The following is a 27655-nucleotide window of genomic DNA, read 5'->3' as shown; positions in this document are numbered from 1 at the left end:
GTATTTTAGAGGCAGCCTTCCCTTAGCTAAATTCTACTTTGTGCGCCTTACTATCTCCCAAGCATTGGTAAATCCTTAATATCACCAATTCTTCTCTTCTACATCACAGCTTAGTAGTGGAGTGCTACCCAGTACATGAGAGGCCATTTATGACTTCCTCAAAATTACCTGCAATTGGACCTTACACCTAAATGTCAGATGCAAAGCACAGAACTTTTAGAAAATATTTGAATAACTAGGCCTCATTGAGTTTGGCAGCCTGCTTCGGCCTTGGGAGCTTTCTCTAAGGCCCTAATGTATAGAGCAAAAACAGGGTTCCGTCTCTAAACTCCGGAATTTGCTTGGGAGAGCTGGTTATGATATGGAATCAGAGACTTTGGGAAGCGGTTGTTTCAGATCCTGAGAACCTAACTCTTTACACACATCGGTCTATGGTTATCAGTCCCAGGGCCACTGTGAACTTTGTTCATTATGTTCTTGAGATACATGGTGTTCCTCTTGTGCTATATTGTCTGATTAACCTCCTCTTGAATTTGTACAATTCCTTTTTAAAATTGAACCTATTGGTTTATGTTAACAAGAAACTTGCTGTTGTAATTGGCAGAAATCTGCATCCAATCTGGGATAGGTTTGTGCTCGGTGTAGAAGCCAGCTGGGAATCACTGTGCTGTGTCCCTTCAGTCCTCGTGGTCCCCAGGAGAAGCACTCCTGTCACTCAGGCCTCACTAACCAATCAGGGCCTCCGACGGACCCGCCAGCAAGATGGGAGGGTTCTTCCGGGAAAACTGACTCTTGGCTCAGCCCCTCTGCAGAGTAAGTCGGAAATTGTGCAGTGTGCTCAGGAAGGCGGAAGTTGTACTCTGTGCGACGCCTTTGGCTCCGCTGTAGGAAGCTGTGGGAAGACCTCTGGGGAGTCCGGCAGCTGCACCATGGTGAGTGAGGGGTTGCTGTCCCCAGATGGGGAGGTGTGGCCGGCCATTGGTGAGCAAGGGGCCGCTGTCCCCAGCTTGGGAGGAGCGCTCGCTTGAGCCGAGGGAGCCGATGTGGTGGGTCCTCCCCGGGGCTGTGTGGGAGCCAGCGGGCAGATGCAGAGTTCAGCGTGTTCCTGACCGGTCGGTCCTGCACGATCGGTCTTGCATGGTTCTTGCAACTACCTGGAACGGGTAGGCAGCCTCTGAACTACTCAGGCTGAGTTTGCGCAAAGCATTGGGAGCCGGACTGTGCTTAGAAATATCCTCGTTGTTGACGTCACTGTGAAGCTGGAGCCGGTAGTGCGCGTATTGTCTCTGTGGAAGACAGATCTGCCAAACTCTGAGAGCCCCGGTCTCTCTAGTATCTTCCAGAAGTTCTGCACTTTTAACGTTGAACATTTAGGTGTAGGATCCGTCTGGAGTTGATTTTGTGGGGCTTGTAAACAGTGTCTCCTGTGTAGAGTAGCACTCCGCTGCTAAACTGTGATGTAGAAGAGTAGAATTGATGATAATAGAATTGATGGTATAAGGATTTACCAATGCTTAGGAGACATTAAGTCACACAAAGTAGAATTTAACTAAGGAAGGGCTGCCTCCCAAATTCCCCAAAGATAAGTAGTATGCAAACCATGCCTGTCAGAGAGCAGTATGATAAAATGTAAATGTTTGTTCACCAGGATTATCCAGTGCTTAAACTACAATTCCCACGACTTAGACAACCCTGATTTACAACCAGCCAAAAGGCCCATCCCCCCATTAAAAAACAGGCCTCTAACATGCAGCTCAAGGGGCCATGATAGGGTCACAACCAACATTAAGTCCTGGTGTGCCATGGAGGTATATTAATTCTAGAACAGCTCTATCTTCAGCCTTTTTGAAAAGAGGCTTTTAGTCAAGGCATCCTATGTTGATTGAGGTGGACTTGAACCATGTCTGTAGCCTCACAGGGCATTGCCCTTGCTGTCCTCCTGATTAATCACCCTAAATCCTTGGATTACAGGTCTGTAGCACCACAGAGTTCTAAAATGACCATTTTAAGTCACATAGTGGACTGTCCATTGCAGTAACACGAAAAAGATTTGTTTGGGGCCTGTCTTCTCCCTTCAGACGAGAAGAGGAGGAACAGTGTACTATGTACACTGCAAGGGGAAACAGACTAGACAATAGCTAGATCACAGACTGAAGTTTAAGGCAGTGAGCTGCAGGGGTCTCCATCATAAAGAATGACCTGCTGGGGCATGGTGAGTGACTTTTTGTACAATTTTTCTCAATGAATTGATTCCTACCATGTGAATAAACACAGACAGCAATGGTGGGTGTACAATTTAGGGAGGGTAGCTACTGAGTATTCAGTTTTCAGTTAGGGAACTGTCCTATGCAGATGTGCAATCCTGATTGACACAAACTCTGAGTCAGCTCAGAGGTTTGAGACACAGGCCATTGGCTGTCAATCTTTGTCAGCTCACAGCACTCCCCAGCTAACATTTTACATGGACAAAGTCATACAATGTCTTATTAATTGCATTCTCTCTACCAGGGAAGTGCCTACTCTGTTTCAAAGTCAGGATAGTCTAATGTTCTTCCAGTTTTTATAATTTTAAAAAGTCAGGCTGGGGGGTGGTGGTGCACGCCTTTAATCCCAGCACTTGAGAGGCAGGCGGATCTCTGCGAGTTCAAGGCCAGCCTGGGCTACAGAGTGAGTTCCAGGAAAGGCACAAAGCTACACAGAGAAACCCTGTCTCAAAAAAACAAAAACAACAACAACAAAAAAGTCAGGTATTGATATCATTTTATCAATTTTCTTTTCTTTTTTTCTTTTTTGATTTTTTTGAGACAGGGTTTCTTTGTGTAACAATCCTAGCTGTCCTGGAACTTGCTTTGTAGACCAGGCTGGCCTCGAATTAACAGAGATCCGCCTGCTTCTGCCTCCCAAGTGCTGGGATTAAAGGTGTGTGCCACCACCGCCCAGCCAGTTTCATTTTCTTTAAATGAATTACTGGTCTAATCTCTATTTGTTTCTATTTCTCTATGTTTCTTGATCACTATGAATTTCATCCTATTTTTCTAAAGTGCTCTCTCTCTCTCTCTCTCTCTCTCTCTCTATATATATATATATATATATATATATATATATATATATATATATCAGTTTAGAGCAGCAGTCCTCAACCTGTGGGGTCGAGGCTACCTTTGGGGTCGTCAAACATCTTGGTTGCCCAAGACCACCAGAAAACACAGATACAATTCATAACAGTTAAAATTCATAACAGTAGCAAAATTATAATTATGAAGTAGCAGTGAAAATAATTTTATAGTTGGGTCTTGATCACAACATGAGAAACTGTATTAAAGGGCCACAGCATTAGGAAGGTTGAGAACCACTGATTTAGATCAATGTCTCCTGTAGCTCAGGCTTGTCTCACACTATGTAACTGAGAACTGCTTTGGACATTTAATCCTGCCTCTGCTGCCCAGGGCTGGGAAGACAGTCCTGCAACTCCTTCCAGGCTGGGCTTTGAGTGGTCTGTGAGATGGAAAAATAGACCAGCTAATGAGTGTCCTCCAACCTTTCTGGCTTTTATTGGAAACTTACAGTTGAAGAGGGACCTGTGTAAGAATTGAGTTCACTGACCAACTGTAAAGCAGGTGCAGTCACAGCACAGAAAGGGAGGGGCAAAAAGGGTGGACGCTTTCCTTTTGTGACAGTAGTTGACATTAGCAATGAGTAGTGAGGTGATCAATTTTAGATGATTGATAAATGTCCTGACTGGCCATATCTCTCGTCCACAGACCAGTCAATCAAGAATCTGGATACAGAACTGAAGTTCTTGTGAAACAAAATTACAGTAGTTACTCTAGTTCAAGCAAATAGAAGATCTGGGTAAAATGGTGTGGCCCTGCCTAACATGACTGTATTTTTTCAGTTTAAGATGTACAGTCCAAGAGAAATGGAATGAGTAATACTTGGTGTGCTTTTATATAAGTCCCTGGAGCACATGGCCATAAAGCCTGTTTCAACTTTTTATCATTTTTTTGGTGTAATTTTTTTTCCCCCGAGACAGGGTTTCTCTGTGTAGTTTTGGTGCCTGTTCTGGATCTCGCTCTGTAGACCAGGCTGGCCTTGAACTCACAGAGCTCCACCTGCCTCTGCCTCCTGAATGCTGGGATTAAAGGCATGCGCCACCACCACCAGACTTCAACTTTTTATCATTTTTTTTGGTATAATTATAATTACATCATTTTCACCATATCTTTTCTGCCTCTATGCCCTCCCATAGACTCTTCATTGTTTTTCAATCCATAGCCTCTTTTTGTTTTAACAACAGTTACTCTTTGAATGTGACCTATGTTTGATTGTAAGACTTCCCAGGTATGAAGCAATGGCTTGACTATACTGGACATTGAGTGTGTAATGGAATGTGCACACAAGGACCCTGTACATTGGAAGAGGAACAGAAAGTGTTCTGGGAGAATGGAAGGTTCTACTAAACTACAAATTTCCCAGACTAGGGCCCTGTCTTGTGGGGTGGAAGGGTAGAGCTGAGAAGGCCTGTGATGTTAGAGTCATTTGATTTCTGCTTAACCCATGGGGGAGCTGCTACTGTCTTGAGGCCCAACTGGGTGGCCCTAGCTATTGAGGAACTCTGAGAAGGCTTATCGATCAGGAGCTCTAGTGATAGGTAGCATGCAGATTATTTCCACGATTCTCTCTGGTTCTGTTCTAGGGAAATGCGAGGGAGACCACAAACCATGATATGGTGAGTGTGGGGGCTACTGACTCCAGACCAGGAATAGCAAGCAGGTTGACTGAATTATCCAGGTTCAAGCTTCTTGGAGTAGAATGAATTGTGAGCCACACTGTGGTTCTGTTTGTCCACGTGGTGGCCTGGACAGTGGCCCTTAGCCCCTGAGCCTCCCTGAATGTGGATTCCCTGGAGGTGGGGGAGGCTCTACAGCCCTAGTCATGGGAACTTGTGATATTTGTAATAGCAATGTCTAGTGTCCACACATAAGTATCACTGTTAATGTGCATTGGGAAGACAGATTGGAAAACTGAAGGTCTAGTTTCTAGGAGTTCTGAATATTGCGTTCCACATTCAATTTTGTGTGAAAAATTTTATGAATAAATTGATAGAAGGCAGGTGGATAACATTTACTGATTTTCATATGTTGAACCATCTCTGCATCCTTGGGGTGAAGCCTACTTGATCACTGTGGGTGATTTTTTTGATGTGTTCTTGTATTCTGTTTGCAAGTATTTTACTGAATATTTTTACATCAATGTTCATGAGGGAAACTTTGAGTTTTTATTTGGTTTGTGTATCTGGGAAATTGTACCTTCATAAAATGAATTGGGTAATGTTCCTTCTGTTTCTGGTTTGTGGAAGAATTTGAGGATTACTGGCATGTATGATTTAATTGAGAAAAGAGTGAAAATAAGCCAGGCGATGGTGGCGCATGCCTTTAATCCCAGCACTCAGGAGGCAGAGGCAGGTGGATCTTTGTGAGTTTGAGGCCAGCCTGATCTACGGAAGGAGATCCAGGAAAGGTGCAAAGCTACACAGAGAAACTCTGGAAAAAAACAAAAAACAAACAAACAAAAAAAAAGAGTGAAAATATACTTTTATTTTCATTAACTGTTCTTTGAAAGTCTAGTAGAATTCTGTGCTAAAACCTTCTGGTCCTCAGCTTTTATGGTTGGGAGACATGTGACTTCTATTCCATTAGGGGTTATAGGTCAGTTTAAATTGTTTATCTGATCTTGATTGAACTTTAGTTAATGGTATCTATCACAAAATTATTCATTTCTTTTATATTTTCCAATTTGGTAGACTACAGGCTTTTAAGTATGCCCTTATGATTCTTTGGATTTCCTTGGTGCCTGTTGTATCCCGTTGTTCATTTCTAATCTTATTAATTTGGATATTTTCTCTCTGTCTCTTAGTTTGGATAAGGGTTTGTCTATCTTGTTGATTTTTCTCAAAGAACCAACTCTGAGTTACACTGATTATTGCAGTGTTCTCTTTGTTTCTATTTTGTTGACTTTAACCCTGAATTGGATAGTTTCTTGCTGTCTACTCCTTTCTGTTAAGCTTACTTTGTAGTGTGAAATTTAGTATACCTACTGTACCTGGTGGAAACTCCAGAGTAATGGCTCACTTAGGCTTGCAGTAATGTTTTGTAAATAATCAGTAATTGTTATCTGAGATTTATTGAGTTGTTTTTCCTGTAGGAGCTTTAAAGCCTTTGCATGACTTCATTCACAAGACATTTCTGGCAAACCAAGAAATCTTATAATGGCTGAGAATTGCTTGGGTAATGTATTCAGACAACTCTTAGATTAGATCAAAGGTTCTGATTTGTGAAGAGTAACTTGCTAAAAAATACCCTTTGTATCAATAAAAATCAATAAAAATGCTCCTGCAAGGCTGTTTGGGGTTCAGTCCACTGAGGCTGACCTTCCTGTTCCTTTAAGGCTTCATTACATCCTCAGGTGTCTCTCTTCAGTTGTCCTGTATGACATGTTTGTCAACATTACTTCTTTTTGTTGTAGAGTTTTCAGGTGTGCTGTTAAGTTGCTAGTATGAGATTTCTCCCATTTTCTTTAATGTAGGCAATTAGTGATACGAACTTTCCTCTTAGCACCACTTTCATTGTGTCCCCCAAATTTGGGTGTGTTGTGTATTCATTGTCATTGAATTTTAGAAAGTCTTTAATTTCTTTGTTACTGTTGACCCTGTAGTCATTCAGTAGAGAGTTGTTTAGTTTCCAAGAGTTTGTAAGCTTTTTGTTGTTTTTGCTGTTGTTTAGGTCTAGTTTTAATCCATGGTGTTCTGATAGGAATGCAATTGATTACTTCAGTTTTTTTCTTATCTGTTGAGACTTGCATTGTGTGTGAGTATGTCATCAATTTTGGGGAAAGTTTTCTGAGGTGCTAAGAAGAATATACATTTTTTAATATTTGAGTGGAATGTTCTGTAAATATCATAGTGTCATTTGGTTTATAATGTCAGTTAGCTCCAGTATTTCTGGTTTTTTTTTTTTTTTTTTTTTTTGTCTGAAGGACCTGTCCATTGTTGAGAGTGGGTATTGAAGTCTCTCACTATCAACTATCAGTATGTGAGGGTCAATGTGTGATTTAAGCTGCAGAAGTGTTTCTTTTACAAAGGTGGTGGGTGACCTTGTGTTTGTGGCATAGATGTTAAGATTTGAAATGTCATCTTGGTTGATTTTCCCATTAATGAACATGCAGTGTCCTTTCCCATCTCTTTTGATTAATTTTTGTTTGAATTCTATTTTGTTGGATATTAAAATGACTGCACCTGCATGCTTCTCGGGTCCCTTTGCTTGGAATATCTTTTTCTAGCCTTTTACTTTATGGTAATATCTATTCTTGATGTTGAAGTGTGTTTCTTATATGCAGTAGAAGGAGGGACCCTGTTTTTGCATTCATTCTGTTAATCTGCATCTTTTATTTGGGAATTGAGGCCATTGCTATTGAAAGATATCAATAAACAATGATTGTTAATTCCTGTGTTGTTGTTGTTAGTGTGTATGTATGTGACTGTATTTGTGTGTGCTTCCCTTCTTTTGGTTTTGCTGATACGAGATTATTACCTGTGTTTTCATGTGTGTTGTTAACCTCCTTGGGTTGGATTTTTCCTTCTAGCACCTTCAGTAGGGCTGCATTGTAGATAGATATTGTTTAAATTTGACTTTATCATAGAATATCTTATTTTCTTCATTAATGGTGAATGAAAATTTTCTGGATATATAGTAATCTGGGCTAGGATCTGTGGTTTCTTAGAGTCTCCAGGATTTGTATCCAACACCCTTCTGGCTTTTAAAGTCTCCATTGAGAAGTCAGGTGTAATTCTCATAGGTCTGCCTTTGTATGTTACTTGATCTTTTTCCTTTGCAGCTTTTAATCTTTCTTTGTTCTCTGTGTTAAGTGTTTTGGTTATTATGTGGCAAGAGGACTTTCTTTTCTGGTCCAATCTATTTGGTGTTTTGTATGCTTCTGGTACCTTGGTAGGTACCTCCTTTAGGTTAGGAAATTTTTCTTCTATGATTTTGTTGAAAATGTTTTTTGGACCTTTGAGTTTGTATTCTTCCCCTGGCTTAGTCTTTTCATAGTTTGCCATATTTCTTGGATGTTTTGTGTATGATAATTTTAGATTTAATGTTTTCTTTGACTAACGTATCAATTTCTTCTATTGTATCTTCAATGCTTGAGATTCTCTCTTCCATCTCTGTGTTCTGTTGGTGATGCTCGCCTCTGCAATTCCTCTTTGCAGTCCTAAATTTTTCATTTCCAAGACTCTTTCAGTTTGTGTTTTCTGTATTGCTTCTATTTCCATTTTCATGTCTTTTACAGTTTTAATTGTTTCTTTCAATTGTGTTTTCTTGGCTTTATTTAAGGGATTTATTGGTTTCCTCCAGTTGTTTGTGTTTTCCTGGCTTTCTTTGAGGGATTTGTTGATTTCCTCTAATTGTTTGTTTTCCTTAAGGCATTTATTTCCACTTTAAGGACTTCAGTCACCATGCAGTTGGTTTTAGGGTCTTTTTCTTGTGCTTCAGCTATGTTGTAACATTCAAGACCTGCTGTGGTAGGATAGTAGGGTTCATTGGTGACATAAATGCCCTGACGGTTATTGATTATGTTCATAAGCTGACATCTAGGCATCTGGGTTTGGGTTGATTATATCTAGATGCTGAATTCTGGGTTTGTCATGGTTGGGTTGGAGTTTTGTTCTTAGATTTTTGCTTTCTCTCTGGATTTTCAGAGTATTTGTGCTAAGTGTTGTCTTTTTTACTGGCCTGCTTGGCTGGTGTGTTCATGGGGAAATGCTTGCTGCTGTTGGAGGCTGGGGGAAGAGCGTCTTAGGGATCCACAGGAGGTGTGGAGGGGGAAGGAGAAGCTGCCTTTAATGTTCTATTCCTGTGCTAGGGGCAACTCTGAAAATTGTGTCTGGGGTAACAGTGTGGTAGATCTTCAGACAACCTACCTGGTCTTCTGGCAGGCATGGCATGTTGCTGATCAGGGGGTGGCTGCCTGAGTTGGGTGCTGGGACACAGAGATGAGGCAAATATGGGATGGTCTGAGGGTTCCACAGGTAGTGTGGACAGAGTGAGAGGAAGGTACCCCTGGTCTTCTGTTCCAGTGCTGAGGGCAACTGTGAGAATTGGGTCTATGGTAACAAACAGTGGGGTAGGTCTTTAGACAGCCTACCTAGTCTTCTGGCAGGCATGGCCTGTGGTTGAGCAGAGGGTGTCTGCCCAAGCTGGGGGCTGGAACACAGAGGTGGGGCAGGAAGGACAGGGCAGGTAGGGATGGTCTGTGAGATCTTTAGGATGCATGGACAGGGGATAGGGGAAACCTCAGCTGGTGTTGTGTTGCAATGCTGGTGGCAACCCTGACTGTTGGGTCTCTGGTCATGGAGAGTGGTGAATGCCCATGGACTGCCCACTTGGTCCCATCCCCAACGTCTTAATACTGAGGCATCAGATTCGTAGGGCTTGTTTACATACTTCTTTATTTGGGTTTTTGTTTTTGTTAAAACTGTGAAAGACTTTCAGTTTATTGGATAAAAAGTACTATGTGGGCTGGGCAGGTTACTTAGCAAGTATTATTCTTGGGGTTGACCTGAGTTGATATCAGTTCAGATACCAAGTTGGGAGGCTCATAACCACCTGTTACTCCAGATCCAGGGTATCTTACACCCTCTTCTGGTGTGGCACCTGTACACACATGGAAGACATTCTTTTTTGCACATCCAAACATACACATAAAGATGATGATAGACGTGGAATGCAAGGTATCTTCTAGGATGGCTCCTCTTTGAACATTAGCCAGAGATGGATGTATGCTTTCATTAAAGAAGTCTTTTCTTATTAAAAAAAAAAAAAAGATGATGATAGACTTGTTTTCAAAGTGCTTATGACAATTAGAGCCAAACAAGTTGCTTTAGGTGTATAATATAAATCATAATTGTTTCTTTAAAAATCTGTTATCTTGCATTTGGTTTTTAAAAGTTTACATTTCCTTGTTCTGGTGCAGCCTTACATTCAGTCTTCAAAGACAGGAAACAAAACAGTTCCCAAATGATCGTAACAGACACCCTGGTTTTATCATAAGGGAATGAGATACTTTTAGTAATCAAAACTATTTTCTCCAATGTTGAAACATCAGAAGGCTTCATGTGAATCTCTCCAGTTTTGGTGGGACAGCCCTTCTGAGTGCACAGGGTGAGTGCTGGCCAGTGATTTTTTTTTTTTTTTTTGATTTTGATTTTGGTTAGAATCTTGTATTTCTTGTTTAAGAAACCATGTTAAACTTGTAGGTCTGTCTTTGTTTCTCCTTTTATCATTGGTGACATCTATATGTGTGAGTTTATTAGTTATAGTCTAATTATATTGTTATTTTTCTGGAAAATATTTGATGGACCCTCACCAATTTTTGTATTCAGAAAATTTATTATATTACGTTATGAGTTCCTTGAGTTTTTGTTGGTTTGGGGACTTTCTATGGAGAAATAGTTTTAGTTTTTTTCTTCTTGATGCTAAAGGCTCTTCTCTCCTCATTTCTTGGCACATCTATTTTTCCCAGGTGTTGCAGTCATCAAAGTTTGGGTTTTTGCTACTTTAAATGATGATATGGTTAACATATTGGTTTTGAGTTTTTAAAACTGTCTCATATATTATTGTTATGTGTCCTAATTAGGTTCAGTTGTCAACATTTCAGGTTCTGTAGTCATTTGAGTGAGCCTCACTTGAGGGTGTGGCCCCATCAAAATGATCATTTGCTATGTCTGTGAGAGATTGGGTTGATGGATGTGGGGGGAGGCTCGTCCACTGAGGGTAGCAATATCACTAAGCAAGTGGGCCTGTCCTGGATAAGGGAGCTAGCTGAGGATGACACACTGACCAAGGCAGAGAGAAAGCCAGGAAACAATGTTTACCAGTGGTTTCCCCCTTCATCTTCTAGTTGGATTTCCTATCCTAATCTCCCACAATGGAGTATGATCTGGCAGAATCAGTAAAAAAACAAAAAACAAAAAACAAAAAACCATTCATTACCTGAGATGCTTTTGGTTAGAGGATTTAATCACAGAAGCAGAGAAGCAAGTTAGAATAAAAGATGGCACAACAAAAGTGGTTGTGTTGCTGGGCAGAACCTGGAATGTTGTCTTTTGGAGGAATGTGGAGATACCAGGACTTTAGATGGCAAAATCCATAGAAAGCTGTGCATAGAGTTTAATTGACTGTTCTTGTATTACCAGGGGGATGGGAATGTTGAGAGTAATGCACATGGAGGAGCTCAAGGTCATAGGGTTTTAGTGGGAAATAGAGTCCATGAAAAATTAAACTAGGGATCATTCTGTGATAATTTGGCCCCAAATCTTTCTTACTCTGTTCATGCCATGAGAAATTGAGTAAGGCAGAATTAAAAAATAATAATGGGCTGATTTCTTAGCTGGAATATTGAGTCTGTTGGATGGTTATTAATGGTGACTCATTCAGGACTACAGTGCCAAAAAGGAGCAAGTGGGACAGAAGTAAATGAATAATCTGTGGATTGTAGACAAGAGTAGCTCTAGGTAGTTTCAGATAGCAATCACATGCTGAAACAGAGGCAGGAAGACCCTTGCTCTACAGTGGAAGCCTAGCAAGGTACCTAAAGGTAACACTCCATCCTGCTAAGCCTTCAATTAATGGATGGACTAGGCAAAAGTGATTCCTAGTCCCAGGAAGCAACTTCATACAGAACCCGTTGTAACTGTGGTCTAAGTATAGTAGGGTCCATCCTAATTTAGAAGCCAAACTTGGCAGGATCTCCCATGTTGTGCTTGTTGTAGAAGCAAGAAAGACAAAAAAGTTAAGGTCATGGATTGTTACTCAGTAGTTTCAGTTCAGCACTGTTGCAGGCATGTATGTTTGGCAAAGTCAGAGTCCCAATGAATAGACTGTTAGAGTTCATTGCATGAAGATAGGAGGATGAAGACCATAAGATTTTGAGATTCCTAAGCTATGAGACATCTGCCACAGAGAGCTGCATATAGGGAGCAGTAACCAAAGCGAGAGATGTATGAAAGATTGTGGAGACAGGGCCAACTGAGCCCTTTGTAACTGAAGCCCCCTGTTTCTGTACAGGACTTGGTATTTGCCCTGATGGGTTTCAGTCTTGCCTTGGCCCAGTCTTCCCTCATTGTGTCCCATTCCTATATTTTGGAATGGGAATGGGTATTCTGTATGTTGGAAAGATGTAACTTGTTTTCTGATTTTACAAGATGTCACAGTCAAGAGATTGCATTGAGTGTCAGAAGAGACCTTGGGCATTGGAATAGTGTAGGGACTGTTGCAGACTATGAGAATCATTGGAGTTAGACTAAATGCATTTTCATCATGGGATGACCACAAGTCTGGTCGGAATGATGACCATAAGCTTGGGGAGATGACCATAAGTCTGACCTGGGTCAGAATGTAGTTGATTGACTGAAAAACCTCCCAGTAGGGATGATGTATTTGAACACTTGTCTCCTCTTGGTGACTTTCTTTGGGGTTACTTATGGAAACCTTTGTAGGAGGAGACTTTCTGGATGAAATTCCTCATTTGGGATGGGATTTGAGTGTCTATAGCTTCAACCCATTTCCTGTTCTTTGTGTCTCCTATGTTGTGGTTGAAACTGACCAGTCAACTTCCTTCTTATTTTGTCATGTCTTTACCACCATTTTATTTATTTTTACTTTTTTTTTTATGGTTCTATGGGTTGTGGTCTGATTGTTTACTTTTATTTTTTTAAGAAATAATTTTTTTGTATTTTGTCAGATCATAGTACAATAAAACTAGAAGTCACTGGAAGAAGAACTACAAAAACCATACAAACATAAAGACTGAACAAATTTATACTTGGATGACCAGTAAGGTCACTAAGGAAATCTGGGAGGAAATTAAAAAGATCCTTGAGTCAAATGAAAATGAAAGCAAAACTTACTACAAATTTTACAATACAGTTAAAGCAGTTCTTTTTTTTTTTCATTTTTATTTATTTATTTTTCTATTATCAGCTTGATACAGTACAAAATCTTTTTTTTTTTTTTTCTGAGACAGGTTTCTCTGTGAGCTTTGTGCCTGTCCTGGGTCTTGCTCTGTAGACCAGAATGGCTTGAATTCACAGAGATCCACCTGGCTCCGCCTCCCGAGTGCTAGGATTAAAGGCGTGGTCACTACCGCCCGGCTAACTTTTTTTTTTTCAGACAGGGTTTTTCCATGTAGTTTTGGTGCCTGTCCTGGATCTTGCTCTGTAGACCAGGCTGGGCTCAAACTCACAGAGATCTGCCTGGCTCTACATCCCCAGTGCTGGATTAAAGGTGTGTGCCACTGCCACCCAGTCAAATTCTTATTTTAATAGTGAAGTATTTCACTGAGGCTTGCCCAGTGATTGAATAAAACCAAAACTTATTATAAGCCACAGTCATCCTAGGGACCCCCCTGCTCTGTAGCCTCCCTGGTTCTGTGGGTTGCAGTCTGATTGTTCTTTGCTTTATATCTAGTATCCACTTATGAGTGAGTACATACCATTTGTGTCCTTCTGGGTTTGGGTTACCTTACTCAGGATCGTATTTTCTAGCTCTATCTATTTGCCTGCAAATTTCATGCTGTCATTGTTTTTCTCTGCTGAGTAGTACTCCATTGTGTATATGTACCACATTTTCTTAATCCATTCTCCAGTTGATGGGCATCTAGGTTGTTTCCAGGTTCTGGCTATTATGAATAGTGCTGCTATGAACATAGTTGAGCATGTTTCTTTGTGGTATGGTTGGGAATTCCTTGGGTATATGCCTAAGAGTGGTATGGGTGGGTTTTGATTACCACCATTTTAGTCTCTATACCTAAATCACAAAGGATACATTAGAAGCAATTGCTACTCAGTGCTAAACCATTTTGCTGCCCTGATGTTCTTATGTTTGTTTGTGAAGACAAGGTTTCCTTTTTTTTTTTTTTTGGTTGTTGTTTTCGAGGCAGAAATTCTTTATTTCTCTGTGTAACTTTGGAGCCTGTCCTGGAACTCCCTCTGTAGACCAGGCTGACCTCGAGCTCACAGAAATCCTCCTGCCTCTGCCTCCTAAGTCCTGGGATTAAAGGCATGTGCCACCAGTGCCCGGCTGAAGACAAGGTTTCTCAGTGTAGCCCTGGCTGTCCTGAATGTAGATCATACTTGCCTCCAACTTGGATCCACCTTACTCTGGCTTCCAAGTGCTGGGATTAAAAGTGGGCTAACACTCCTGGCTCTTTTTTTGTTTTCATATTATTTGCTAATGGGCCTGAAAAGATAGTTTTTGTACATGTCAAGCATATTCTGCTGTGGTGATCTTTACCCACATCTTGAATTTGGAAATTTGGCAGAGGGCATCATTCTGTTTCCCAAGATAGCGTGTATTCATGACATCAATACTGCCCGAGTCTTTGAGTTATTGGATTGCAAACTCAGCCATTTGAATTTCTTTATGAGGCACCAGTCCTGCTGTTGTAGCAGTAGCAGCCAATGCAGTAATTCCCATAAGTATAGCAATGACCAGTCTGATCATTCGACGAGTTCTTCTTAATATTCTTTCAGCAAGCTTCTGCACTAGGATCATCACAGGTGAGCCTTGCCATGTCCTTGACAACTTCACTGGTGTTCAGGCTGCTGGCCTTGCTCTGAGAATGTATAAACTTCAGAGAGGTTACATTTAAAGACATACTAGAATTAACACAAGTATGGATAGTATAGCATTCACGAGTGATGCTATAATTATTAGGGTGCTATTGTATGGGCTCCTTCAGTAGTAAATAAAGTAGTGGTACACATGCTATAAAGAGTTGACTTTGAGAGAGACACCAGGGGGCCATCCAAGGAGCAACATGTAATGGGACGCAGAGCCAGCCATGCTGGAGGCCTCACGGCTTCCTGACAGGACCTAAGGTCGAGGACCAAGCCTTCAACACAAAGGCATCTGAGGAGCTTGGAAACTATGGCAGAACCCCTGGCTGCTGGGAACTCCAGGCAAATATAGGCTGGCACCTGAATGTTCCAGCAAGAACATCTGGGGGCATTGTGTTTCCCCAGAGTGCTCCAATCTGTAATGTCTCCCATGGGAGATATTACTTAGCCCTTGAGGGTTCTCACTCTTACATTGGTTTCCTTCTACAGTGGCTTGGTGATTACAGTGAAAATTCTGTGTGAGGGAATGAATAAGTATGGGAAGCACCCGAATTACATACATGAATATATTGTCAAAGAAGTGTGCATTTACAATGCTGTTCGTATCATGCTTTCTGTTGTACACATGTATGGGATATTTTAGAATGCAGTGACCTATGATGATGTGCATGTCGACTTCACTCAAGAAGAGTGGGCTTTGCTGGATCCCTCCCAAAAGAATCTCTACAAAGATGTGATGATAGAGACCTACAGGAACCTCACTACTATAGGTAAGACTGAATTTTACTTCACTTTTTAAAATAAGGGGGCAACTGCTTCTTTGTTATTGATGCTCTTTTGTAATTTTGATTGAGAAAGAGGAAGAATGAGGTAAATAAACCAGGCAGAGTTCTAAGGTTCATTGAAGATAATAACTTAAATTATACATAATTTCCAATCATATGTCATACATTTTTCTGGTCCTATATTTTAGGCTACAGTTGGGAAGAAAATAATATTGAAGAACATTGTCAAAGTTCTAGAAGACATGGAAGGTAATTTTGATGTGCAAGTGGATACAAATGTGGCTCTTAAGAAAAGTTAATGGGAACTGGAAGTTTTAAGGCAAAGTAATAGTGGAAGTAAGCACAACCTTAAAGTGTAGTGGTGATTATTAAATTCTCACAAAACCATGTACCTCAATGTCAGGGAGCTGACAAGAAAACAAATGCCTCAACAGATATCACCTTTTGAATCACAGCCCCATGACAGCTGTGCTGTAAAGTGCCAGTCCATTTAATTTCATACCACTCACATATTCCAAAAGTTATACATGGCGAACAGGTGATAAGTATATGTCCAAAATCTTCTAATAAGCAAACAGTCCATGGTAAAGCTGGTGTTACTCATGTACTTGTTGGGAATCTTACTAAGTTTAATGAGAGGGGCAGTTTATGAGAATCAAGATGGTTGTTGGGGAGAAACCTCAACCTCTATACCACAGGTCTATGAGGAACCAAAAGACAAATGGTATGAATGCACTGTGGAAACCTTTTATTAGTTATTCTTCCTTTATTAGGTATTCCATATTTTGCTCTGAATACAAGCCATGTGAATATGGAAAGAAGCAATATACCTTTCTCTCTGACCCAGAATAATATGTTGTAGTCCCCCTTTAAGTAGACTTGTTGAATGTGATACAAGTTTACAATTCATTGGTTTTTCAGACTTCATTGGGAATACATCAACAAACTTAACACTATAGAAAAGCCCTATGAGTAGTAGAAATGTAGAAATTCTTCCGTTTGTTCTGATTCACTATGCAAATGTGAATTATTGGAAAATGTATGAATGCAATCAGTGTGACAAAGTTCTGAGTTTTTCCAGTTCTCTTCAACTATGTGAAAAACTATGTGAAAACTCACATAAATTATGCTATAAATGTGAGACATGTGAGAAAGGCTCTTTGCCATCACAAGTATCTTCAAAGACACAAAACAACCCTTAATGGAGAATACTGTGAGTGTAAACAAAGTGATAAAACTTTAAGATCTGATTCATCTTTACAATTAGACCAAATTGTAAAATTAATTCATTCAGGTAAAAATGAATATAATGTATTTGGTAAAGTTTTTACATGTGTCAATTATCTTTGCAGGCATGAAAGAAATCATACTGGAGTGAAATCCTGTGGATATACTCAAAGTGGTAAAGCCTTTGCATATGACAGTCATCTTCAAAGTCATGAAATAATTCCTACTGGAGAGAAACGCAATCAATGTAGTCAGTGTGGTAAAGCTTTTGCACATCATAGTTATCTCCGAATACATAAAAGAACACACACTGGAGAGAAGCCCTGTGAATGTAAGCAATGTGGTAAAACCTTTGCACATCTTAGTAGCCTCCGAAGGCATAAAATAACACATACTGGAGAGAAACCCTACAGATGTAATCAATGTGATAAAGCCTTTTCACAACCCACTAGTCTCCAAATACATATAAGAACACATACTGGAGAGAAACCCTATGTATGTTATCAATGTGGTAAAGCCTTTTCACAACACAATAGTCTCCGAGTACATAAAAGAACACATACGGGAGAGAAACCCTACAAATGTAATGAATGTGGTGAAGGCTTTGCACGTCATAGTCATCTTCAAAGGCATGAAAGAATTCATACTGGAGAAAAACCCTATGAATGTCTTCAATATGATGAAGCCTGTGCACATTTCTATGGTCTTCAGCATCAAGAAAGAATTCATCCTGGAGAGAAACCCTATGAATGCACTCAATGTGGTAAAACCTTTGCCCATAACAGGCATCTACGAATGCATAAAAGAACACATTCTGCAGAGAAAACCTGCAAATGTAATCAATGTGGTAAAGCCTTTGCACATAACAGTTATCTCCGAATGCATAAAAGAACACATTCTGGAGAGAAACCTTATGAATGCACTGAATGTGGTAAAACCTTTGCATATCATAGTTATCTCCAAATACATAGAAGAACACATACTGGAGAGAAACCCTACGAATGTACTGAATGTGGTAAAGCCTTTGCACGGCACACTAGTCTTCAAATACATAAAAAAACACATACTGGAGAGAAACCATATACATGTAATCATTGTGATAAAGCCTTTGCACATCACAATTATCTCCGAATACATGAAAGAACACATACTGGAGAGAAACCCTATGAATGTACTCAATGTAGTAAAGCCTTTGCACATCACAGTAGCCTTCAAATACATAAAAGAACACATACTGGAGGAAATCCTATGAATGCAAGCAATGTGGTTAAGCCTTTGCATGTAACAGTAGTCTTTGAAGTCATGAGAAAAAATCATACTGGAGAAAATCCCTAAACATGTAGTCAGTGTGGTAAAGTCTTGGCACTTCATGGTAGACTTCTTACAAGAGGAAAACCTTTAATGTATAATCAGTCTGTTAAAGCCTTTGAATATCATATTAGTCTTTGAGAATCTGAAAGAACTCATACCAAAGCAGATCTGACTATAAAGGATTTGGTAAGATCTTTAGCCAACATACTTATGTTCAGTTACACAAGATTATTTATTCTGGAGAAAAAAATCTGACAAGTGTCAACAGTCTGTTCAAGCATTATGATGTCCCTCTTTATTTTGTTTGCGCCTGTAAGCTCTGGACAGAAGCCCTATGAATTTAAACAATAAGGTAACCCTTTTAGATTTTATACTTCCCTTCAATAACAAGAAATACCTCATGTGGGTGTAAAACTTCATGGGTATGGTTGGTCTGTGCTTTCCAAGTCTTCCACTCTGTCCTTTTTTTTTTTTTTTTGACAACTACATGTAGCTGTCAGTGACAGCACCCTGCAGGCTCCCACTTGATGGTCTTCACATGGACCTTAAAGCTCTTCAGTCCCCACCCTGTCATTCCAGGAACTTGCCTACCTGATGGGAATAAGAATATTCTAAAGAGACATTTACATCTTTCCCGTTGGCTAACAACTAGTGAAACAGTGGACCCCATGAAATTTAAATTTCCCCAGGAATCTCATTCTGGGAAGAGACTGAGTCCTCCAGAAGAAAACTTTCCTGTTGAAGAAACATTTAGTCCTTATCTGAATACCTTGCACTAGAGAAAGCTGAGAATTGGGGATGGATTTAGGGATGGGAAAATTTTATTATATGGCTTGGTTAGATTACTTAGTTGTGCATATCTCTTGCCTTCTAAGGATGAATTGATTACCTTATCTTCATAATTGTTCTAAATTGTGCATACTGAATAAATATCTTGTTTTAATTTTTATTAGTAATTTGCTTTTTTCTTTTTTTCTTTTAAAAAAACGCCTCATTTTATTCTCTGTCTGGCCTAGAACTGACTGTATAGACTAGGCTGTCCTAGGACATCAAGGAGATCTGCCCACATTGCCTCCAGAGTATCTGCATTATAGGTGGGCATATCACAATTTGTTAAGTTGGTTTTTTAAATTGGCTTAATAAAGACGAGTAGCTGAGCCTGGCTGGTTATGGTAGCCAGGACACAGGCTCTGGTCCTAACTCCAGTAACAGAAGAAGGCTCTCATTAAAAGCAGTGTTCTTACCTTAAAGTCCACTGTCTTCCAATTGTGATGAGTATTGTTTTTCTTTATCATTGAGTGTGTTATAACTCATCAAGGGACTGGGGCAGAGTTCTGTCCTTATTCTACAGATGGTGAAACCCAGGCTCATGAAGATCAGTGGTTTTGAATGTACTTAAGTGTAACTGCTCCTCTTACTCATCCTATCATTCTAATGACTCACTAAATGAAGTTGAAGCCACCTGAGCGGGTATGGTGTCACAGACTTGTAATCATGGTACTTAGGAAGCAGAGGCAGGAATTTCATGATTTCAAAAGCATCTGAGGTTACAATGGTCAATGGAGCATGGTGGGAGTCCAAAAGAACTAAGGGAGACTATGATTGGTTCTGGCCAGTGTCCTATGATTGGTTCTGGCCAGTGTCCATAGCCTTCCCTGTAGCTCCAGAACTTCAGGGCATGGCACCAGCAAGTGTTAGCTGAGGTATTTACACCCCAGGTTTTCTATTAATGTTTCCTGTACAAGGCAGCCTAGGTCACTTCAGAGTCTGACTCCTGTTGCTCATTAAACAGTGGCATTTTCCTCCAAGTGGGAGAATTAGCCTTAGGCAGGGATGAGCTCCCTAACTGCATATCCAATGCAGTGTGTTCAGCCCTGAAACCATATACATAACCAACAGAAAAGGACTCATCAGGTTTTATTCATGTATTTGTGCATGCTTAATCACACATGCTTAACGAGAATGAGATTGGAAGGGAAGAATTTGTGAAGGGATGGAGAGAGGACAGGAAGGGGGAAAATGATGTAATATATTTTATTTAAAGTGTATAAAAACGAATTTTTAATAAACAGCTAGAGAGACAGCTTAGCAGTTAAGAGCTCTGAGTGTTGTTATGGAGGACACAGGTTCCATTTCCAGAAACCACATGGTAGCTAACCCTCTCCAGTAGCTGCAGTCCCAAGGGATCTGATTTCGTCTTCTAGCCTCTGCAGGTACTGTGTGCAGACACTTGTAGGCAAACACTTATACAAAACACAGAAATAGAGCTTAAAAATGGAATTCTCCACAGTGATGTTACAGCCCTTAGACAGCAGGCAGAGTTAAAGTGAAGCATCTGTGGCCTTCCTCTGAGCCAGCCTGCTTTAAAGCCAATCAGCCCTATCCTGAGGATAGAGTTGCTCAGCAAGGCTGTTCATCTAAGAACAGCATCCACAGTGCTGATAGGTGACTATCCCTTGATATTTTCTGTATTTGTGTTCTCTGCCTTTGGTATGTGTAAGAATTGTGGCAATTCTTTTAAATCCATTGATAACATCTTTTAAATGTACATTGTATGACCCAAAAGATAGATTTCCTCTGTTAATCTTCATCTGCTCAAATGGTAGACTTGCAGTCTCCTGTCCTTTAAATTGTTCAGTGTACAACCTGGGACCTGAACCTAAAAAGACTTGAGGATGACAGCATATGAGGAATGCAAAGTCTATTCTAGGCTGGCTCCTCTTTTAGTGTTAGCCAGATGCACACTGTTGTTAAAGAGATTATTGTTTATAACTTTAAGCGTATGGAGTGATTTCTCCCAGGGAAGGTATATTAATTCTAGAAGAGCTGTACCTCCAGTGTTGTAGAAAACTGTTTCTGAGACAAGCTCTCTTATGTTGACTTAGATGGCCTTCCGTTACTCTCCAGGGCCATGACCTTACTGTTTTCTTGATTAAACCAACTAAATTATTAAAATAAAGGGCTGTACCACCACTGAGTTTTAAAATTACTCATTTGAGTCATGTAGTAAACTATCCATTGGAATCACTGGAAAAGGATTTGCATGAGGATCATAGTTTCTGCCTTCAGACCAGAATAGGAAGAACAGTTTATTGTGTACACCACAGTGGGAAACAGGGTAGGCAATCAGCTGATGGAGTCCCCATTATGAAAAAGGACCTGATTGTGGCAGGGGGAGTGATTTTGTAATTTACCAGCATATATTTATTTATCTCATGTTAATAAAGCCAGGCCAGATTGTTGGTTGTACAATTTGGGGAGGTTAGCTTGAGCCAGTAAATATTGGAATTCCAACTAGGGTGCTCTGCTTTGCAGACATATGCAGTCTTGGTTGGCACAGTGAAGTCAGCTCAGCAGGTTGAGTCAAAGGCCATTGGCTGGAACCGTGTGTGTCAAGGTGCAGATCTCAGCAGCTAACATTGCACATAGGGGCAAGATCAAACAGTATCTTACTAATGCCATTCTTTCAACCAGAGAAAGGCCTGCTCTTTTTTTTTTTTTTTGAGTCAGTAGAGCCCAGCTTTTTTAAAAAGTCAGTTATTGTTTTCACTTTTAAAGTTTGATTTTCTTTATATGCATCACTGCTCTAATCTGCATGTCTTTATTTTCAAATATTTCCTAGTCATTAATAATTTCTTTCCATTTTTCTCAGGTGCTATTGATTATATCTGTTCAGAGCAATTTTTCCCATAGCTCAGGCTTGTCTCACACTGTAGTTGAGAATTGCTTTGAATATTTAATCCTGCCTCTGCTGCCCAGGGATGGGGAGACAGTCCTGCCACTCCTAGTCTGGATCTGGACTGGTCTGTGAGAAGGAAAAATAGACCAATGAACAAGAGTCCTCTAACCCCTTTGGCTTTTATTGGGAACTTACAAATGCAGAGGGACCTGTGTAAGAACTGAGTTCACTGACCAACTTTAAAGTGGTTGTCGTCACAGCACAGAAAGCTATGGGCAAGAAGGAGGGTAAAGGTTTTCCTGCTGTGACAGTAGTTGACATTAGCTATGAATACTGAGGTAATCAATCTTAGATTATTGATAAGTGTTCTAACTGGCCACAGACCAGGAAATCAAGAATCTGGATGAGGAATTGAACCTACTGTGAAACCAAATTACTGTAATTTCTCTAGTTCAACCAACATAGAAGATCTGGGTAAGATGGTGTGGCCTTACCTAACATGATTGTATTTTCCAGTTTATGATATACAGCCTTAGAGAAAAGCATTGAGTAATATTTGGTGTGCTCTCATACAAATCCCTAGTCTCTGAATCACAGTCATGAAGTCTTTCATTTTTAAACACAATTTTGGGGATTAAAATTACACCATTTCCACCATCTCTTTCTGTTGTGGAATATTTTGATTGTATTCTGACACTCCTTGCCAATAAAGTTAAACATTGCTGCCCAGAATTAGACGTAGTGAAGCCAGCAATTTGGATAGAGAGGATGCGAGAGAAGGAAAGGGTGAGGACTGGAGTTTGATCTTCCTCTTGGTTCTGGAACAAGGGAAGAGGTGGGTGTCTTGCAGTGTCTCTGGCCAAGAAGAAATGTTCCTACTCAGCATCTTTGAGCTAGCAGGTTTTTACCCCAGCCTTTGACTCCCGAGTCTTATTGTAAATAAGCCCCACCAGGCCATAGCTTGAGGGGCCATGAGGCTGCAGACATTAATTAAAATACTAGATTCATGTGCAGCCTCTGTGCTGGCAGAAAAACAGCATATGATATGGTGCTCCAGTGCATGGCATGGCCACACAGATGGACAAATCTTGCCAGCTGGTGCCACTGAAGCCACCCCCTGGGCCTCTGTGAGACTGCAGGACTCTAGAACATGGGCTCATGCTTGAAAATTTCAGCTGTCTCTGATGACAGCTCTATTGCTGCAGACAAACTGAGAAGTCAGCAGATTTGGTTGGACACTTAGGAAGCCCTTAAGGAGAGTTAAATAATATTAAAGGTTAAGAATTGGAAATGGCCGGGCGGTGGTGGCGCACGCCTTTAATCCCAGCACTCGGGAGGCAGAGCCAGGTGGATCTTTGTGAGTTCGAGGCCAGCCTGGGCTACCAAGTGAGTTCCAGGAAAGGCGCAAAGCTACACAGAGAAACCCTGTCTCGAAAAAACCACAAAAAAAAAAAAAAAGAATTGGAAATGTTGGGGCTGGAGGGATGGTGCAGAGGCTAAGAGCACTGGCTGTTCTTCCAGAGGTCCCGAGTTCAGTTGCCAGCAACCACATGGTGGCTCACAACATCCGTAATGAGATCTGGTGCCCTCTTCTGGCCTGCAGGCAGGCATGTAGGCAGAACACTGTTCATAACAAATATCAGTCAAATCTTTAAAAAAAAAAAGAATTGGAAATGTTACAAAGTAGGGAGTTGGGACTCTGTATAGTGCTACTGTGAATGGCTTGCAAGTGGAAAAAATCAATGAAGGGATGAACCACTGAGCTGGAATTGACATAATGCTGATTATAGCTACTATCAGTTTGGTAATTGAGGTGCTTTGAAAGAAAATAGCCCCCAAAGGGAGTGGCACTATTAGGTGTGGCCTTGTTGAAGGAAGTATGTCATTGTGTTGGCGGGCTTTGAGGTCTCTTTCTCAAGCTTACCTCAGTGTGGTAGTCAGTCGACTTCCTGTTGCCTGCAATATGTAGCACTCTCAACTCCAGCATCACATCTGCCTGCATGCTTCCATGTTCCCCTTTGTGATCATAGTGGACCAAACCTCTGAAACTGTAAGCTAGCCATTCTCAATTAAATGTTTTTTTCTATAAGCATTTCCATGGTCATGGTGTCTCTTCACAGCAATAGTAAACCCTAAGACAATAATTCATATTTTTCTTCTTTAAAAGGTGGTTTGATAACTATCAAAAAATTAAAATTTGACTGATAAAAATAGAAGCCTTAGAATACTAATGAAAACAAAATTTTGGCTGATAAGATACAAGCCTTAGAAAGACTTAACCAATGAAAATAATAAAAATTCATTATGATAAAAGTCCTAGCCAGGCAGTGGTGGCACATGCCTTTAATCCCAGCACTTGGGAGGCAAAGCCAGGTGGATCTCTGTGAGTTTGAGGCCAGCTCTAACACTGAGCTAAATCCCCAACCCAACATGATGTTTCTTGTGATATTCTGAAGCTTCTAGTGCATTTCCTACCAATAGCTGAGCAATTTTGCCATTTCCTTGTGCTAGAGAGTCTGGTAGACCTGTATGGGATCTAATATGTGTTATATACAAGGAATGATTTCTATTTTTGATTGCTTGTGATAGTTGAATAAATAAAAAGTTAATTCAGAATCATATGGGATAAATTCAGCATTTTCTATATGTAAAACAACTCTTCTGCATATTGAGAGTCAGTAACTATAGAAGGAGGTTCTGGAAAATATAATAATACTATGAGAGTAGCATATAATTCTGATTTATGAACTGAATCATAAGGGCTTTGAGCCAGTTTATTTAATTTTCCTTACTTATAAACAGGCTTTACTGGTTTATTTACATCAGTATAGAATGTAGGGGCTCTAGAAATTGGTGTTTCCTTTATTATACAAGGAAGAATCCAACTACTTCTTTTGATATATTGATGTCTCTTGCTTTGGGGATATTTGTTGTTAATCTCTACCAACAAGGACCTTTTTTTCTTAACAGGCCTTCATCACTTTTTACTCTAAAATCCCAGTCAATTTCTACCTCCAGTTCTTACCCCACCTCCCTCCGAAGAGGTAACTCTAACTGCCACTATAGGGTTGGGGCAATGACTGTCTGTCTCCTTGCAGCTGAATTTGGGGTATCAAGTGGCAGTATTGGGATACCATTCCAGAGGGCCTCTCTTAAAGTCCAAATTCTCTGATATAGACAGGAAAGAATTCCTTTCCTGGTGTCTGTAAAGGACTAAAATGTCCAAAGTCCATAAGCCATTCTTGATGGATTCACAATAGCCCCTATCTATTAGATGTTTCCCTTTGACCTCTGGGGTTGGTCTCCAGAGTGATGAACCCACAGTTAGCTTTCATATCTTTTTATAGTTGTTTCAGCAGACAAAAGTCAGCATGATGCCCTTCCCATGTGGCTTCTGGATAGGGAGAATGGAAGTATTTAGCCATCATTTAATTTGGGGGTTAAAACAATCATGGGCCTGTCTTCCATGGCTGTAGGCAGATGCTCAGTGAGCCAAGGTCTGAGGTATCACATCTGAGCAAAATCTCACCAAGAAAATATTAGTGAGATTGATTGTCTAAATAACATCTTATCTAATTAACATCTTATGTACTCTTAAGTCTAATGTCCATGGAGTGCAATCCCTTGAGTTGTTACCAATTCTCTTAGTCTTTGGTTATACTTTCCTGCTGATGCTGAAGACCATGCAGGTGGCCAAAATTAATCTTTTCTTTCTGTGCTGTCAAGGACAGTTGAGCACCTAGCCCTCAGGGTTCACTTGGGCTTTAGAGGAACCTCAGACTCTTCTAGCCTTTCTTTTACCAGTTGTCCATCAATGTGAGGATGAGTCAAAGGCTTTGCTTTAGGTACTGTGGCTTCTTTTGAAGCCTTGAGGAAATCTTTCCCACATTGACCCTCCTTTTGTAGACTGGATAATGTTTCACATTCATTGAGTGGGGTCTCCATGGCCTCCATGAACAAGAAAAGTAATCAATGTCCTTAGTCCCTGGGACTTTATTGACCTTGTAGGGTAAGGAGAGAAGTATTCTCTGTTTTAGTCCCCCTAACCACATTGAAATTGCCTCCAAGAATGATTATTAAACACCTAGAAAATCAGTTTTACACCATTTTGGTACTTTTAATTACTGTATAATATTTCAATAACTAGATATAACTCAATAAACTTGATTGACATTTATTTTAGCCAATCCTTGAAATAGTTGATATCTGACCTTGCTAACTTAAATACAATTTATGATCTCCCAGTTTCATCTTTTATGTACCTTAAATAATTACTCAGACCTTCATAATTTGCAAAACTTTCTAGTCATTTTTAATGTGAAGCCATCCAGTCATCATCATCTTCATATATCTAAGTCCTTCTTTACTGCGCCATTTCCATATTTCCATTCTTCTATCTTGTTCTTTTTTGTACCGCTTCCTTTTCTAATACCATGAGACATAGCAACATTAACAAATCTATTTAATATTTATGATCTGTTGTGAGAATTTTCTCCCTGATGGACGGAGACAAAATTTAGCACATCCCGAGAAGTCCCAATGAAAATGCAAAGTACAGTTTCACAAAGTCCACCCTGGGGAACCAATGAGTTTTTGAGGTTATTTACTGAGCATGGTTGAAATCCTTAGAGGAGTTTAGATATTGTGGTTGTTTGAATCAAAATGGTCCCCATAGTCCCATAGGCAGTGGCACTGTTAAGAGATGTGGCCCTGTTGGAGTCGTTATGGCCCTGTTGTAAGAACTGTGTCACAGGGCTTTCTGCTGCCTGCTGATCTGGATGTAGAACTCTCAACTCTTTCTCCAGCACCACATCTGCGTGCACAGCAGCACCATGCTTCCCACCACGATGATAATGGACTGAAGGTGTAAGCCAGCCCCAATGAAATGGTTTCCTTTATAAGAGTTGTCATAGTCATGGTGTCTCTCCGCAGCAATAGGAGCTCTAAGACAGATAACCCAAATCAGCCACACGGGAATGTCTCAATCAATGCCTGCTATGTACAGTGGCTCTCATACACCTGCATATGTGGAGCTCACCTTCTCTGTACTCTTCCACTGTCCATATACTCCAGCATTACATTGCATTTCTCACTGTACATAGGAGGTAACCCTGGTAGCATTCAAGTTAAATTCCCACATTTAAAGATGGTTTTCTTATGGGTGCATATGCAGAATTCACCTCCTCCCAAGTCCTTCCCCGGCCATGTACTCTAGCTCCTTTCCCAATCCACATATCATTAGGGCAGAATTGTGTAAAGTTGCTTGGGAAAGAGGCTGTATACTCGGAAGGAGGGGATCCCTTCTTCTATAATGGAATGCCAACAGTTGGCAAACCTGGTGGTGGTCATGCTTTGTAAGCAGGCACAGCTGATCATAGGAAGGTGCCAATTGTTTGTCTTAAGATAGCACTGAGCAACAACAGTTAAATAAAAGAAAGCTGAATAGAAGCTGTGTATAAGATAATGTAATAAATTAATATTTCCTAGGTACAATCTGTTAAACTAAACCTTAGAGAAAATACAAGGCAGTCTTAATATAATACATGGCATCACTACTATAACCATGCTTTTTCAAGGGTTTCTCTGTGTAGCTTTGGAGCTTGTCCTGGAACTCACAGAGATCCGCCTGCCTCTGCCTCCCGAGTGCTGGGATTAAAGGCGTGGGCCACCACCGCCCGGCTAACCATGCTTTTTTTAATGGATGTATGTAGGCGATAAAAATACACAGGAAATATATAACAAAACACCATCAAATTTATGTTTACAGAATCCAGTACAAGACAAGGAAGAAATTCCTCTTCAAACTGTGGTGCCCCAGCTTACTACAGAGATATGTTTCCTCAGCATCCAATTAGCACTTTTTGTCACAGACATGTGACCAATACCAGTATACATAAAAGGTGAACAAACATTTACATCCTAGCATCCTAATCTTTAACAGGCCTGGTTAACATACTACTTACTTTGGGATATTTT

At 40.4% G+C, this 27655-nt stretch overlaps 1 protein-coding gene across 1 annotated transcript; it reads left to right on the top strand.

The window, feature by feature from the left end:
* Positions 1 to 681: 681 nt before the first annotated feature.
* Positions 682 to 18956, top strand: LOC114709609 (zinc finger protein 431-like). Its single transcript, XM_037211788.1, has 5 exons — positions 682 to 932; positions 4697 to 4729; positions 15321 to 15447; positions 15651 to 15711; positions 16815 to 18956. The coding sequence occupies exons 1-5, from the start codon at positions 930 to 932 to the stop codon at positions 18022 to 18024; spliced, it is 1434 nt and encodes a 477-aa protein (XP_037067683.1). The 5' UTR covers positions 682 to 929; the 3' UTR covers positions 18025 to 18956.
* Positions 18957 to 27655: the final 8699 nt, after the last annotated feature.

The sequence above is a fragment of the Peromyscus leucopus genome, chromosome 17 (assembly GCF_004664715.2).
Source record: "Peromyscus leucopus breed LL Stock chromosome 17, UCI_PerLeu_2.1, whole genome shotgun sequence".
Lineage (NCBI taxonomy): Eukaryota > Metazoa > Chordata > Mammalia > Rodentia > Cricetidae > Peromyscus > Peromyscus leucopus.
This window is presented reverse-complemented; position numbering and strand designations above follow the sequence as displayed.

Bases quoted from the DNA above. Each gene is read 5' to 3' on its own strand.
- LOC114709609 (XM_037211788.1), top strand. The intron at 4,730-15,320 runs GTGAGTGTGGGG...GGGATATTTTAG, and splicing joins AGACCACAAACCATGATATG to AATGCAGTGACCTATGATGA. The intron at 15,448-15,650 runs GTAAGACTGAAT...CCTATATTTTAG, and splicing joins CAGGAACCTCACTACTATAG to GCTACAGTTGGGAAGAAAAT.